Below are 18,236 nucleotides of genomic sequence, written 5' to 3' on the forward strand. Positions count from 1 at the left end.
CAATCTATCGTTTCTACAGAAATAGATTTTTCTTCTCGCAGAATGCATAAATATTATATCCCTCCCTCTGAAGGTACGAACATATTTCTGGCCCCAGTTAGTTTTGCAGAATTGCACAAAGTTACTAAAAATATAAAAAATAGTAATTCAGTGGGATATAATGGACTACCAACAAAGTTGTTAGAAACATATTCCTGTAGTGATTTTTGAATCACTTTCATATTTTTAATTTATATATCAGTTCAGGTACGTTTTCTAGTAGACTGAAAATTGCCCGGGTAATTCCCTGTCATAAAAAAGGTGATAAATCTGATCTAGTCAATTATCTTCCCATTGCAATTCTATCGCCTTTATCTAAAGGGTTTGAAAAGATTTTAAAAGAAAGGATTTCTAATCATTTGGATAAGATAATTTTTTTTTACCAAATACAAGTTTGGATTTAGGGCAAGCCATTTAACACAACATACAGTTCTTTTATTAGAATTAAATGATTTCTTAGATAATGATTTCCATGTGGCTGCTGTTTTCTACGATGTTAAGATAGCATTTGACACATCAAACTGGAATTTCTTCCTGACAAAATGGAAAATGCAGGCATGAGAAGGATAGGACAAGACTTAGCAAATCATACCGGTGTGGACGTAAAATTGCGGTAGATGTTGATGGAAAAATGTTTAATTTAAAGAAAGTTAAAGGTATAGATGTCTCTCAAGGTTCAGTAATAGGTCCGTTCTTATTTTGATTTATATTAACGATCTTCCGCAGAGTTTGCAGGGGAGTATTAGTCTTGTTATTCTATAACACAGATAATTCTGTTAAAGCGAAGGATTCAACTAGATTAATTGAAAATTTGATTGTAACTGTTACTTCAGTTAATCGATGGTTTGCTTCTAATAATCTAGTACCAAATTTACTAAACTGAATTTATGATTCAGTATGACTCGATTGATTTCTTGTCAGGAGCTTCAGGTTAGTGAGAATAAAAATTGCAAGGTTCCATCATATCGTTATTTATGAGTTTTTCTTGATCTATTTCTGTCTTTTCGTAATCACATTGATCATTTAAGGGTTAAACTTGCTCAAAAAATATTGGGTCGATGTACCGTGCGAAAAATATTTTTCCATTTTCCATACTAAAAATAATTAATCCGTCTTTAATTGCTTCGTACTTTAATTACAGGTACTACAAAATAGGGCAGTAAGAATACTTGGGAAGTTTTTACATCAACCATCAAAACTTCAAAATACATCCGAAATAAAAACGATATTCTTTTTCCTAAATTTATGGGATTTAAAATGTACGTGTGATGTAAATATTTCCTTATGGCATTTTCAAATTCAAAATCGTAAAAATTATTTCTACAATACATGTCTATTGACTTTGCCCTCTTGTTCGGTTCGTCGGTTGGCGGGATTATACCGGATTCTTTTTGTAGGATGTGAAAGGTCAAGGTTTGCAATTAGGGACCTAATGTTATTCATTGCGAATAATTATAAGCTAAATGGTAAAACTCAGATTGATCAATCCCAAAAAATCTCAGCTGTACTTAAAGAAGCAATTATTAAAGATTGTTGATTAACGTTGGTGTATTTACCTTTAATGATGGAATTTTAAAAATTTCTGAAATTTTTGTTTATGTGTTTAGTTTTCGTCTCCACAACTGGACTGCCTCCCATGCCCCTCCTGCCCAGCTCTTCTTGTCTGCCCAGCATTTCTTTTCTCCCTTCTTTTTTTTATTCCTTGTTTTCTAGGCTTTTGTTGTTATTGTTTTTTTTTTTAATTAAGATAATTTTGCTATTATTATTATTATTATTATTATTATTATAACGAGATGCTTTGTTTTGTGTATATCACATTATTTATACACCCAAACTTACGAGCTCTGCTCTCTTGTTTGGGGTTAATGATTTTTGTATTTTTACGTATATTAAATAAAGTACCTAAGTATCTCACTATCCTCTATTCCGTATAATCTATACGGGATTATTTATGTATCTAATCCATAATCATAAATTTCTGGATTGTACGCGTTTAGTTTCGCATAAACTCTTCTGTACATAATCTGCTTGTTATAACATGTCGTCTTTTGAATTACAACAGCGAATATTTATTTGTAAGGAAGTCTTCGTCTTTTCAACTGTCAACTTACCAATACAACTGGTAATAATATAATTATCAAGAATAGGTGTACCATGGTTACAACACCTTAGTAAAGAGTGAACCAAAGCTCATAGTAACCTAAAATTAGAAATGGGTTTTAAATCAATCTTGAACTGTGGAAAATCGATATTTGGCACTGATTCAAGAATGGTAACTATTATACATGTTTAACTTTAAGCTAAAAATTAATAACGAAAATACATTTATTAGAGCTTGTAAAGGAGCTTGAAACTTCTTAAAAACGGTAGAAGATAGAAATAAGAAGTATACCCTTAAAATTACCATGGTCAAAAACCCCGAGACCAAGGCAAAAAAACAAGCAATTTGTATGGCTACATACCGGCAAGCTATGGATGATGTAGTTTTTTCAGAACTCCTAGTGTGGGTAATATCCGTGAAACCATTTTTCTTGTCTGATTTAATTTTACTTATTCTTCTTCAGTCCAAGACGGGGGCAGACATCATTGGTAGGCTCAAAAATTTCATTAGGCTTCTGGGACCCCAATTGAAAGAGAAAGGCACCAGATCTTTACTGTCACCTCCCACAGGATGACTTAAAATGCGTAAAAGACACAAGAACTTTGAAAAAATTTTACAAGCCTTTGTCTCTCACGCACCAAAAAACAAAGTCTTGGCAGGTCCGAAGCCCTTTGACCCACCAGGGTTGTGACCTGTAGCACGAAAGTACTATTTTGCACTTTTTGTCCCACCTGTAGCACAAAAGTGCCATAGTGCTATTTTAGCATATTTCATCATGTGTAGCAATTTTTTTTTTTATTTTAGCAATGCCATTTTCTTTGTAGCACGCAAATTTAGCCAATTGTAGCAGTTTCAGGACTGACCGTGGTGGCAACCATGTCCACCACCCTTTTTATCATAGAAAAGTAGATGCAGGCACCCGTACCTGAGCTATGACATTTTTAACGAACTTTAAACTTAAATAAGTTTAAACAGCACCATGTGATGAAACAAAGCCTAAAGACTTCCCCTCGCCCATCCATTACCGTTTCAAAAAGAGGTTTAGCCTCTTTTAGGTCTAACTGAAGAGGTTAGAAGTCTAACTGAAATATCATGGATGTAACCCCTTTCCTAGTTTCCTCTTCTTTTTCGTTTTCTTGATGATGCTTCAAGTAATGGCTAGAATCCAACCGGGTGTTGTCTTTTTTTTTCGTACTCCAGAAAATAAAATAAAAATTAATTACATTTCTTTCTAGTTTTTACTCTAAGACTCCCGGGTTAATTGTCATCTACTTCGTCACTATTTCACAATCATTTCCTTTACTTTACAACCTATCTACCTTACCTCGTACTCGGCATTCCATAGCTTTCTACATTTCTAATTCTTCACATACCTAATTTTTCCTCTCCTAATACATTTTGTCTATCAGGTGCATTTAGTTAGTGAGCATATTTGGTGTGATGACTACTTGGTAAGAAGCTTCTACCTGAAGAATTTACGAACAGGAGAAACAAGAACTGTTACTCAATTCCATTTTCTGTCTTGGACAGAGGGAGGAATTCCAATTTCTGCCAAATCTCTTTTGGAATTTAGACGGTATGTTCCTCTACTTCTTCTACCCTCTTTTTTACGCTAATCTCAGCATATTCTTATTCTTCCCTTTAAAAAATAATGTCGGTTACCAAATGTAAAATCAAATATTTTCAGGAAAAGAATAAATTTATAAAGTATAAAAAAAGTATAAAAGTGTAAAGTATAAAAAAGTATACAATAAAGTATAAAAGTTTATAAAGTATAAAGTTTAAAGTATAAAACAGATCTTATAAGAATAGCAACATCATTGAACAAAAGCTTCAAAGCTATGTAGCACTTGTCATAAGAAGTTAAACTTTCAAAATGCCCAACAAATTTAAAAACGGAAAAGTCCACGTCATAAAGAGAATCCGCGAAATTTCTTAGAAATGCATCCTATGTTTTTCACTATCTCTTAACCTAATAATAATGTGTGTTTGACTGGGCTGATCAGCGTTGTCATGAGCATAAAATGAATGCGTTCGAATAAACTAAACCAGAGAAGCCACAGACTGTGTTATGGTTAGCCTTTTTTTTTTTTTTTTTTTTTAGTGACTTAAATCACTACGGAAATATCAAAATGCACTGTTATTTCTTCTGTGGTTATGTTGTTTTTGGTATGTTGCTCTTGAATATGCAATTTATCCTAACGATATGCACGTAAACATGAAAAATTAATGAAAATTATGCAAATATAAAGGCGAAAAATTTCAACTTGTATTATATGAGAAATGCAAAAAATGCACGTGATATTAAGGCTAATGGCATACATGGAGCTCCTGACGGGATGTTCACTTGTTTCTTGAAACAAATTTTCAAAAAGAAACATTGAATTTCAATCAATATTGAGAAATAAAAAAACATATTGATAGAAATATCGACATAATATCAAAAGTGGGATTATTACCAAATACCTCTTGAATTTAACTATGAAAACACTCATGGTCGTCACACCCAGTAGTTTTAAAATACCTCCCCCTTACAATACTCCTGTCCCTCGCAACGGCACTTGGGGGAAAGAGAGACCATACGATTCTAATATTTTTCTTTAGATAAATAAAAAGTTGATATTTGGGAAAATGATATTTGGAGTTGCTGGATGAACCGGAAAAAATATTACCAGAGAATAAGATTTTCATAAATTAACTAGAATTTAAATTTTAAACGAACTAATGGTTAAAACTTTTTAACCATTAGTTAATGGTTAACGTAAGAGCTATTTACGTTATATTGTGGAAGGAAGGCATTTAGCCTATTCAAAAATAAAATAAGATATCATTAGAAAATCAATTAGTTCTACAATGTTACAAATTATTAGGCAAACTAAAATAATAAATTTATCAACTAATGTAGTAAAAAGGTAAAATTATTTTGGAAAAAATACAAGAAAAAAACTAGCTGTAAGCATGAACAAAATCATACAAATGCAAAAGAGCGCTTATTTGTACTTAAAAAGAACTTAAACTAATGGTGGATTGAAGTGACTAATTGTTTAAATTTTTCAAATTTTTTTAGAGTCAAAGTTTGATAAGAATGTCCTAATTTCGATAAATGCAACTATGACTGTATCTTAATGTCTCCTTTTGTACTTTGGTTTAAGCTTTCCCATTGAGATTGCCTTTTTATAGTTCCATAAAAAAAATCAAATCAAATGTGCTAGAACTTCTAGGAATACATTACATTTAGGGAATTTTTTTGAATTTTTACTTTTATTAAGGACTGTTTTGACTGAGAAAAATCCAAGGTCTACCATGATAGTATCGTACAAACCAATAAAAAAATATGAAAAGTAAACAGAATTTCAGTAATAAACCAAGAGAAGAGATTTATGACTCCTAGTTTAAAAACTAAGTTTTTGTTTTTCTGAAAAGAATGTTATAGATACGTGTTTTTTCAAGGATCATCGAGTCAGAGATTGTAGAATCTTGGGAGAAGGATAACTGTAAGGCTCTAACAGAAAGTTTTGTGATCATTTTTCAATAGAAAAAGGAGATGTTGCCACAGCTAATGGCCACTTTTTGCCAAAAAATAGCAACTTTTACCAAAATATGGCCAAAGTCCAACCAAGCAATCAAATAGTTCGTGGCAATGAACTGTAAGCAGCGACCCGCCTCAATAATAACAGAAACTCTAACAAACGGAATTTTGATACCAATAGATACATCAAAAGAATCAGATTTTATGCTAATTTTAAACATATAAGTTTCGTCAAGTTTAGTCCTGCCCATCAAAAGTTATGAGCCTGAAAAAATCTGCATAATTTTCAAAAAAAGGGAGAAACACTCGTGAGTGTTATGAAACTCATACCATCAGACACAGCGTATCAGAAAACCCCACTGTAGAAGTTTCAAGCTCTTATCTGCACAAATATGGAATTTTGTATTTTTTGCCAAAAGAAAGATCACGGATGCGTGTTTTTTTTTTCCTCAGGGGTGATCGTATCGACCCGTTCTAGTTCCCTTTGAAATGACCAAAATAATTGGAGGGCAACTAGGCCCCCTCCCGCGCTCATTTTTTCCTAACGTCACCGGATCAAAATTTTGAGATAGCCATTTCGTTCAGGATTGTCGAAATATCTAATAACTATGTCTTTAAGGACGACTTAATCCCCCACAGTCCCCGGTGGAGGGCTGCAAGTTATGAACTTTGCCCATTGTTCATATATGTATCTGTTATTGGTTTCGTGATATCCGTTGAATATCCCAGCATAAACGATCAGAAATTAAGTTAAAAGAAATTAAGTTGAAATTAAGGGAGGATTAAGGTTGAAATTAAAGGAGAAATTAAAAGAAATTAAGTTAAGTTGAGCCCTTGTCAAAACTCTACTTTTTAATAAAACAAAAACTTTAGGGTAAAGAGCGGGGCGTTGAGGAGGGGACAGCCCTTTCATGTACAGAATAATTTCTGTTCGTTTTAAGTTTTAATGTCGCTCCTTACTTTCAGTTTTGAAAAACTTGTTTTTTTATTTGATACCAAAGACATATCCAGCTGGCTTCTGACTCTCCTGACTCCATTAAAAAGAGGAACTAAGTAAAAAACTTTGATTAAAATAAAAGTAAGGAACAAAAACAAAATTCAAAACAAACAGGAATAATATATATATATATATATATATATATATATATATATATATATATATATATATATATATATATATATATATATATATATATATATATATATATATATATATATATATATATATATATATATGAGGGGGTTTGCCACCTGATCAACCCTCAACCACTGCCACATTAAGAATGAATGCTGCTGGACAAGAGCCATGTTATGAAAATTTAAACACCATTTTTATTGCACTCCATCACAAATAAAAAGGCTTATTTAACCATTTTTGTTGAAATTATAACAATTTGTTTAAAATCTTTTGAAAGAATTAAAAAAATTATTTTAAACAAAATAATTTGTTTAAAATCTTTTGATCTCTAATAAAACAATTGCTCACTCTATTTCTTGCCCTCTAAAATGGTTCAGTGTAAACGCTATTCAAACTTCGACGTGATAAATGGGTGCTAAAGCCATCTGAATATAGCAGTTTTTACCTAGCATTGGCTAAAATAATGGCTAACCAGGATTCTAGTAAAAACCATTGAAAATGCCATTCTTAAATTCGGGCTGTAAATCTACCTGGCAGCTCTTAGCAGTGCTAAGACTAAAAATAGTAATAGCAATGAATTAAGGTGTGTTCCGAAAACTAAAAATCACTTATTGTTTGTTTTTACCTTCAGTCTATAATGACAGATAACTATAACTTTAGCTCCTAAAATTCTTATAATTCGTAAAAGGGCTAACGTTGTAGTGGTTCTATGATAGTAGTTATGTATAGTATTTAAAATTGTACGCTATTCCTTAGTTTGGGACGAAAATATTGACAAATAATTAATTACCGTTGATTATTGCATTCTGGACATATTCTTAGTTATCAACTACTTACAAGAACAAGCATTAAAGTGGACAAAAAAATATTAAAGCATAAAAACATAAAAAACATTAATAAAAATATTACAAAAGAAGAGAAGGAATAAAAAAACGTTGTAACTAAAAATTAATTTTAAACAAATGAACTAATATCATTTAACATCCTAATGACTAGATGTGGCCGGTCAGAAAATAAATGGATGAATAACTGGTCAGAAAAGTATTTTCAAAAAAAAATTAATTACTTTTCAATCTGAATAAGGTAATTAAATATTTGGTGTTAAAATATAAAATCATACTTGTGGTCCAAAGCGAAACTTTCAAGTGCTATAAAAATTTGAATTATTTTCTATTAGACAATTACATTGTTTCATAATGAATAAAAGATTGTGTTTTTTTTTTCAATGAAAAAAGATAGAAAACAAATATTTTGAGGAACCAAAAATTTAGTCTTGGTATGGCTCCTTCATATGTGACGTGATTATTTATTTAGCATTTGTATTGTTTTTTGTTAGAAAAAATCATCCGTGATTTTCCCCTTTTGCCTTCTTCTCTTTATAAATTTCCCCTGTGCTATGCTTTCACTCTGCTTTTTAGTTTTTATTTTTATGTTTAGAATTAGTAGCCTGCTTTCGCTCTCATTTTTGTGATTTTTGCATTTTTTTAACTTTACCAAATTGCATAGTCACAAAAGTGATGGTGGCGGTGGGTAGTGGACACCTTTTACCCTTTTCTTCGCCTTTTTCCCATTTTTAGCTCCCTGAAAATATTTTCTAATTTTCATACTTTTCTACTTTTCAGGAAAGTTAACAAGTCTTACAGAGGAAGATCGTGTCCAATCATTGTACATTGCAGGTATGTGTCTTCTTTTCGTAGTTAAACCGAGCTCAAACCCATAAAGGAGTCTCTAGGGGTTCTATCCCATCTTAAATAATTTTCTATTGACTCTTTATTTGAGGAAAGACGCCTTTCGTGACGTAAATGTTTTAGTGTTAAGTTTACACTTTTTAGGGTTGGTCAATTTATGAATGTGCAGAAGTAGATAAAAAAAATTAAATAAAATAAGTAGATAAAAAATTATTTTTATTTTTTTTTAAATAAAATAAGTAGAACAAGAAAATAATTTTTATATGTAAAAAATAAAATAAGTAGACCAAAAAAGATAAATTTCATTTTTTAAAAACAAATTAAAAATGATTTTTTTTTAATCAAATAAGTAGAGAAAAAAAAATTAATAAAATAAACAGACAAAAAAATATTTATTTTTAAAAAATAAAATAAGCAGATAAAAAATGATTTTTATTTAAAAAAAAGTAAAATACTTAGATAAAAAAAAAATAATTTTTGAATAAAAAATATGGACCGAAGAGCAGTGAAAAGCATAGGACATATAATAAATAGACCTCAATATAAGACAAGCAAATTTGGACACTACCGATATTCTAGGATAAAATTAAGCAAAATAATTTGACGGTTTTATGGGGATGTGTTTAAAGCAGAATCTCTAATAGGGTTGAATGGAGGAGGGGTAATTTAAAATTGCTTTTAATGGAATTAAGGCAACAGCAAATTGTTTGTAACAGGAGTAGTTTAAGTCTAACAGACTTAAAAAAAACTAGAACAGACTAATAGATAAGTTTGGCATAAAGAGTGAGATAATTTTCAACACCATTTAATTTTTGTACTTGGGCTCTGAAGATAGGACCGCTCGAACGCTTGGTTCTTACCAAGACTTACCATATTTGGATGATATTAAACAAAATATTTGACTTTCTTATAGAGAGGTGTTTAAAACAGAATCTTTGATAGGGTGGAATGGAGAAGGGGTGGTTTAAAACTGCTTTTGACGAAATTAAGTCAGCAACGAGTAATAACAGGAGTATTTTAAGTCTAACAGACTTAAAAAGCTAGTGAGGACTAGCAAATAAGTTTGGCAAAGACAGTGAGACTGTTACCAATGCCATCTAAGGCTTTCGTGCTTGGGCTCTGACGATAGAATCACTTGAGCGCTTGGTTTTTACCAAATGCAGAATTTGCAATTGAAAACCAGTTTTCACATTCAGTTGCGACAATAACGCCATCTCGGCAATATTTAATCACATACACATATAATTTCATTTGGAGATTCACGGTAACATATATATGTTTGTATATGTACATTTGTAAATACAGTGTGTATGCCAGCAAACGTATATTGACAAACTTAATTAAAATAAATAATTCAAGAAATATAAAATAAGTAGATTCATAATAAATTTTATACAATAATATATATATATATATATATATATATATATATATATATATATATATATATATATATATATATATATATATATATATATATATATATATATATATATATATATATATATATATATATATATATATATATATATATATATGTATATATATTATGAATAAATTGTATGAATGGATGGAGTCTTTTGCGTATCGTCATTCTCCAAAACGTAAGAGTATGTCTTGAAATTTTCCTGAAAGTTCTTTATTTTAGCAGAAGATCTATTCTGAAAGGTTTCACTTTTATAAAATAGGTATTTGCCTAGATATTTACCTGGAGAGAAGGAAACATGTTGAGAGAACAATTTTTTCTGAACAGATAGGAAATATATAACTGGGGCTATATATTTGCACATCAGGGGATTGGGGGTAAAGTATAGCAGGGCTACATGCAAAATATTTTAACTATTTGAATGAAAAAGAGCTCCATATGCAGCTATACAGATTTTGGGAACACCAGACTCAAATTTTAAACAAAGAAACGCGGAACAAAAATCAGCAAAACAATTTTTTTTTAAATTTATTTTTTTACTTTATTATTCAGTAATTACCATATTTATCTTACCATATTTAACCTATTTTACCATACTTATCATATTTATCTACCATATTTATTTATTTTGGTTAGTTCCACAACTTATTATGTGTACTGGTTGCGCTTTTCAAGCATATTTATGCTTTGTTTGAACCGGTTGTCAAGGCAGCAAGAATTATTTTTATTGAAGTTGTTGAGTCCTGTGAATCCTTAACAGCTTAAGAAGGTATAGCTATCGTTTGAAGGTTTAGACGTCTTTGAGAGTCAACAGATTACTAGTGTTTGGAATTTTAAGGAAAAAAAAGTTGTTTCCAATTTAAATATTTCGCTTTTCTTTTTTATTTGCGTGCTTGGCAACACTGACAAAAATGTGTTACTCACCTCAAAGTTTCATGTATACTGATTTGAATTTTTTTTTTTTCAGTGATGGCGCAGGAAGGGCGGGGACTTATTGTCTGATTGATATGGTTCTTAATCGAATCTCTAAAGGAGCTAAAGAGATTGACATAGCTGCTACTTTAGAACATCTACGTGATCAGCGAATCGGAATGGTTCGAACTCGGCAACAGTTCGAATTCGTTCTCAAAGCAGTTGCAGAAGAAGTTCATGCAATCCTTCGAGCATTGCCCCAATAGATTATCCCTAGTCATAGTCGATGTTGTAAGTGTTAGTAGTTAGAAGAATAGCTTTTAGACAATCAGTAGATGAGTAGGTCATATGTCACTTTGGATGATATGTATGACAATATCCTTGTAGACGGTTTTGCACAATTTTGTTCTAAGAATTTAAATTTTTTCTTGTCGTGTTGAAATTTTCATTTATATAGTACAAAGAGCTGTGAAGTATCTCGAGAACCAGCCTCCTCGACAAATTTCACGGTCTCCTAGTTTTGTCTGTCTCGTATGTTCTAAATATTATAACAATATAAATATTTATTCTGAAACTATTTATTCGTATACCAATATCAAGATTAAAGCATATTTTTGTGATTTATTATTGTTATTTTGTCGCTTATGTCTCAAATAAACAAAGTATGGCACACATTCTTTGTTCAGATTCTCTGTTGTTATAATGAAGGATGTATCCTTAAGTCTGACGGCGCATTTTAAACAGAGAGCTATTAATACATTTCCCAAAGATTTCACTGCAGTTTATAAATAGCTGTCCGTGTTTTGAGCTGGTATTGGGAAGTGCAAACTTTTTGCGGGCCTTCAGGAAACAAAAAAAAAATTCAACTCAACAGCAACGAACACGATTTATGAAGAGACTTAATGAAGAACGGGATGATTAGACTCATTCCTTCAAAGGCAATTTCTCAAGGCCGCTAACTTACAGGGTTTTAATACCCTCCCCCTCCCTGTCTTATGTTAAAGTTATTTACAGGTATCGAATCAACTATCCTCCAAAATTGAGCCAAGACTCTAAGTGCTAAATTAAACTACCTTTTGACGCGCTAAGATCCTCTATTGATTTGTATTCTACTTAAATATATTTCAACCACTTAGGTCTCAAAGGGTGTCTGCAAGGAATGAAAATTTGCACAGCATATCCTCTATGCAATTTACATGGTGCTTATGAAGGAGTTAGCTTCCTTCCTCACTAAGAGCCAACGAAAAATTTGCTGTTGCATTAAAAAGAGTTTGTAAATTGGATTATAGCCAGTCCGAGAAGAGGTCCAATTTTTTTAAAAGTAAATACAGGAAAAATCATCTTTCCCTGAAACGGGTGGTTTTTATATACTTTTGAGATTTTCAAGCGAGATTTATTTTAAAGTCGATCCACTTCAGAAGCCGAGATGTACACCTTCGCACCGGGAATTAATTGGACTTAACGCCCTCACAAACTGGAAGCATACTTCATTGAGACGACAAGAAATGTAATTTGAATATGTAGATGATGAGAATTGTTTTTGCCCGAGTTTCAACTTTGTCTTAGCAAGCCCAATCTTCGGAAAAATTTAAAAAGAAAAGAAAATACGCTGGAAAAACAAATATAAATACCAATAAGAAACGAAGGTTCTTACCTTTACCAGGTTTGCCACTAATATATTTTTTTCTGCCCCAAAACTAGATAATAATACCATGCACACCCATAAATATTCAAAATTTTGAAATGGAATTCTTATTATATATATATATATATATATATATATATATATATATATATATATATATATATATATATATATATATATATATATATACTAGCTGTTGGGGTGGCGCTTCACGCCACCCCAACACCTAGTTGGTGGGGCGCTTCGCGCCCCCCCCCAAGCCCCCCCGCACGCGTAAGTCGTTACGTGCCATATTAGTTACGCGCCATTGTAGTTGTGTCCCTGTGTCCCACCTGTGAATAGAAATAGATATAAATATATGTTTTTAACTACGTAAAACATGCGAATATACAACATTCTTCGCTGTCCCATTGTCTGTGCATATAAATAGATTGTCAGGTTTACTGACTCTTGAACATGCAACATATAATTGTCCATGGGAAAATAATGATGTGTCCCTGTGTCCCGGTCGTCATTTATATTCCCTGTGTCCCGGTCGTCATTTGTGTTCCGGTGTCCCAGTTTGTAATTTCTCTTTGAGTGTCCCGGTCGTCATTTATATTCCCTGTGTCCCGGTCGTCATTTGTGTCCCAGTGTCCCGGTCTGTAATTTCTATTCGAACAATCCCTGTGTCCCGGTCGTCATTTATATATCCCGCCTGTGCCCCCGGCGTCCCCGTTGTAGTTGTGTCCCTGTGTCCCGGTCGTCATTTATATTCCCTGTGTCCCGGTCGTGATTTGTGTCCGGGTGTCCCAGTCTGTAATTTCTCTTTGAGGTTCCCGGTCGTCACTTATATTCCCTCTGTCTCGGTCGTCATTTGTGTCCCGGTCTGTAATTTCTCTTTGAGTGTTTTTTCTTTTTAGTTTTTTTTTAGTTTTTTACCTTTTTTCTTTTTTCAGTTTTCTTTTTCTTCTTTATTTTTCAGCGTCACTATGAAGTACATATCGACGAACCTTTGTTTTTTTAACTTAAATCTGGTAGGCATTGATGACCTTATCCAAGTCAAAATCCCAAACCCAATCATCATCGCTATCATTTTCAGTTTTGATATGTTTTGACTCTCGCTGTCCAGGTGGATTTTCATCTAACTGCGCGGTTTTGCGTTCTTTAGCCGCAAGCCCGTTTTCTTGCTGTTCTTGTGATTCCTCGGAACGCTTTCTTTTCTTACTTTCTCTATCAGCAGCAAGTTTTTTGGCATAAACTCTTTGAGCAGCTTCCTCGGCTGTTGCCATTGTAGGTTCTTCAGTCATTTTACAATTAAACATTTTTCCGTGAACAAATGTCTTAAATACCGTTAATGACGTCACCGTCAAAGCAAAAATGACGACAACTAATTTCATGACGTCAGCCGACACAGAAACATGACGTCACCTGATCCACAGACAGACAGACAGACAACTTATTTTTATGTAGATATATATATATATATATATATATATATATATATATATATATATATATATATATATATATATATATATAATATATAATAATATATAATATAATAATATGTATAATATATATATAATATATAATATATATATATTATATATATAATATATAATAATATATATACAATATAATATAATATATGGCTCTTTAGTAAAAAATACAGTTCGAAGTCATGAAATGAACGAAACTTTTCAAGTAAATGCTACATTCTTTCCATGAATTATACCTAAAAAAAGATCAATAATTTCGTATAGGATGGATGTTTTTAGAAACTCAGGAAGGGACTTGAAAATCAAAAGTTTCAGTGCTCTTTATAGGATAAAAAAAAGAATAAGGCCTCAAGAGCCATTTATGATTCATAGAAATCCTCACTCGGATTCTGCCATGGAGCTAAACGATAAAAGCCCTGATTTATTTCAAAACTAGCCTACTCCAAGTCAAGATTTACACCCCCAAAAAGTTGGGTGCAAAAACAAGCTCTAAGCCTTTTGACAAAATTAGAAGATTTGAACTGAAGCATCACGAGTAAAGTCAAGACTCAGTGCAGAGACATGCTAAGGTTTGACTTGGTGTAATGACGAGCCAAGTCTTTTCGAATGAGCCAAGGTCGAGCTACACAATTTTGGTGAGTAGGTGCAAAAAGGAGATAGGTCCTGACCCGCCCCAAGAACGAGCTGAATCCTGATTTTATCAAAAACAAGTTAGATATAGACTCTGGCGAAGTCACGTCCAAGCTGCATATAGTCCCCACCCCCATAGCCAATTTTGTTTTAGCCTTCCTTGAATAAAAACTTTGAACTTTCGCTTAGTACAGATTGGAATCTGATTCAATACACAGCATCTTGGTCGTCCACACTCTTTACCAATGTGTACTTTATTACGCTCTTCTACTAGAGCCAAATTTTGTGACCATTTTGGGACAATACGGGGGCGAAAAGGGCCAACGGAACAGCTATTTTTTCCCGCGGTCAATATACTATGGTAAATCCCTGCACAGTAAATACCCAATAACAAACACAATACTTCATTTGGTTGTAGTTTCACATTTCACGCCAAAACCTGAAAAGGAGACCGGATTTGATGCATAATTTGACCTGAACTCTTGATAAAAAGTCAGTTAATTTTATTCCAATCCCGACGAAAACTTCACTTGTAGACATTAATATTTGATCCAGAACTATCATGTGTGTAAAGTGGTACACAAAAGCTAGCTGAAATAGGCAATTTGTCAGAAACTTGATATTAAGACAAAACTGATACCGATATTGTTTCACCATTTTTAAATGTAACCGGTGTTGATTTTATCTTAAATATTGTGTTTTATTAATTACAAAAGGCACTAGACATAGCAAATTTCTTTAAAATGAGCTCTTAAAAGCTCCCTATGATGTTCCTGTGCCCCGTTAGCAGCAGAGAAAAAAAAAATCCCTAAAAAAAAAGAAAACACATCAGTGCTTCCCATGAAAAAAGTGATTTCCTTGTTTCAAAAAGAAAGAAAAAACTTCCCGTAAAAAAAGATGGCACGTAGGCGCTTCACATACAAAAAAAGTTACTTTCCTTGTTGTAAAAAAAAATAAGGAAAAAATGTAAAAAAAAGAGGACACGTAAGCGCTTCACAAGCAAAAAAAAGATATTTTCCATGTTGTAAAAAAAGGAAAAATCCCGAAAAAAAAAGAGGACACGTAAGCACTTCCCATGCTAAAGAAAAATGATTTTCCTTATTGTAGAAAAGGAGAAAAAATCCCGTAAACATGCGCTTCGCATGCAAAAAAGTGATTTTCCATGTTAAAAAAAAAAACTCCATAAAAACAGAGGACATGTAAGCACTTCACGTGCAAAAGTGATTTTCTTGTTGAAAAAAAGGAGAAAAAGATCGATAGAAAAAGAGAATACATAGGCGCTGAACATGCCAAAAAAAATGATTTTCCTTGTTGTAAAAAAAAAACCTTAAAAAAGAGGACACGACACATGCAAAAACAAGTGAATTTCCTTGTAAAAAAAAAAAGGAGAAAAATCCCGTAAAAAATGAAGACATGTAAGCACTTCACTTGCAAAAAGTGATTTTCCTTGTAAAAAGAAAAAAAAGAAACAAATCCCGTAAGAAAGAAGACACGTGACATGCAAAAAAAAAAGTTATTTTCCTTGTAAAAGGGGAAAAAATTCAGTAGAAGGAAGAGGACGCATAAGCACTTGACATGCAAAAATGAATTTCTTTGTTGTTCAAGCCAGGAGACTGTAGATTTCATGCATTCAATCATGGTGATTCCAAAGGGTGCTTTTTATATCGATCCGATTTGGTTTCAATAAACTTGAAATTTTGAAACCAAATCCGATTTGGCTACTATTGGCCGTGGTTTGTCCTTTACTAGGCTACAACTACCGCTGCAACCACAAAAAAGCCGAAGAGTTTTTCTATACGATGTTGTGCATACAATGTAAGTACTTGTATAGTCTATGTACTTGCATGGAATTGTATGTACTTGGATGTAATTGTATTCTAAAAGTGACCAAGTAGAAGGCAACGATAATGCTGTTCTCAAGAAGCTTTATCCTGATGAAATTGTTGAAACTAAAGCTGTCAAGATATAGAAACAATATCAGCTTTTGCGAACGCTGATGTGAGTAAAATTATCTCAAATGACATAGGCTACATAAAAATGGAGGCTTCCAACAATTGCTTAAAATATTTGAAGATGCAAATTTTCTGCTAAGATTAAATATCAATATTGAAAAATGTTTCAAAAGCACCTACAAAACCCGTACAGTGTTTTCTATTGCTATTTTTAAAGGGTGAGTAGCCATGTGACCTTAGTCTTAATTTACCGTAAGTTCATCGTGTATTTATAATTAAGTTATTTATAATTTTTACAAATCCTTTTCTATTTTTCTGGGGCTTGCAAAGGTTTTGATGATATTGAGGAAGCACCAAAGACATGAATAGCCTTGCTTTTTTTGTAGTTTAAAAATGATTTATCAGGTTAGCAGCCCAATGGGAACAATGACTGGAATAATTTGGCCAAATTTCTGTAGAGTATATAAAACTGTTGATTCGTGTTATTAGTCAAGTCTCGAATTGATTAAAATTATTCGAGAGACTTTAGTGGGACAAAAGTTTATCGTTGCTATAAATTCAAACACACATCTTAAACTCGAATGTAGCCATGGTCAAATAACCCAGTCAAAACACGGTATTATATCATATTGTGGTTTTCCACAGAGGAGGCGGGGGGTGGGGGTCAGGGGCTATTTTCTACAGGAAGGGAAAAATTTCGTGAAGAAGTTTTCTATATGGGGAGGATTTTCGAATACTTTTAACTTTAAAAATATGATCACTATTATCACGCTAAAGGTATTTCTCAGAGCGGTAGGGAATTTTCTGGAAGGATTTTCCAGGAGAGGCTAGATTCCCGAGGAGGAATTTTTCAGGGGGAGGGATTTTCCTTGAATTTCCTTCCTTTTGATATGGCAGCAATGCGTTACTCGTTTTATTAAGCAAAATTCATTAAGGAAAATTTTATTAAGTGTTTTGGAGAGTTTTTACCTCCCTCTACTAGCTTTTCAATCTTGACATGTTTAGCCTGATTTACTGGATTTTAAGAAGATTCTCTAATCTATGCGAAGAGCATAGAACAAAGTGAAAGGAGAAACCAGCAAAAAAATTAATAATGATAAGCAACTGAAGTGCATTAGGTAATATTTTGAGAGGAATCGAATTTCATTGTCGATTTAAATGTGCACAAATCCAAAAAAGACGCAAGAAGCACATGAACTATACGAAAATATAAGGACATGTAGAACTAATCATTCTAGTTCAACAATCATCTAGTTCAACAATGAAAATAAAAATATTTCCATTTTTTAAACAATACTTTGGGGACAAGAAAAGTACGTTTAAAATAAAAAAAAAGCTTACTTTTCATGCATTGGTTAAAAGGTATTATCAGTACTTTTTTATATTGGTCTAAAATACCTACCGAAGATGAAAAACTCCCTTTTAAAAGAGAAAATTCCCAGGGAAGACTTCAGGGAATTTCATTTTAAACAAGACAAAACACATGATGTCATTATGTCAGATTTCACATGATGCCATCACTTGGTCATTTTGCTCGACAAAACTTACCGTCCTTCATCAGAACCTACAATTGCTTTTATAGAACAAAATGGACCAATAGCCTAAAAGGAAGACGGCGAAGTCTTAAATAATGCACTGCCAGAAAAAAAACTTAAAAGAGATTTTTGTCAATAGCGTAATTGGAAATTTTAAGAA

The 18,236-nt window shown here is 32.4% G+C and overlaps 1 protein-coding gene across 1 annotated transcript in view; it reads left to right on the top strand.

Moving 5' to 3' along the window:
- LOC136026953 (uncharacterized) overlaps positions 1–11,505 on the top strand; it is a 280,140-nt gene extending 268,635 nt beyond the window's left edge. Inside the window, exons 22-24 of the mRNA XM_065703812.1 lie at positions 3,550–3,716; positions 8,430–8,483; positions 10,889–11,505. Coding sequence (XP_065559884.1) covers positions 3,550–3,716; positions 8,430–8,483; positions 10,889–11,099 — 432 coding nt within the window. The 3' untranslated portion in view covers positions 11,100–11,505. The remainder of the gene's footprint in view (positions 1–3,549; positions 3,717–8,429; positions 8,484–10,888) is intronic.
- The last annotated feature ends 6,731 nt before the right edge of the window (positions 11,506–18,236 follow it).

Source organism: Artemia franciscana, chromosome 5, assembly GCF_032884065.1.
Source record: "Artemia franciscana chromosome 5, ASM3288406v1, whole genome shotgun sequence".
NCBI lineage: Eukaryota > Metazoa > Arthropoda > Branchiopoda > Anostraca > Artemiidae > Artemia > Artemia franciscana.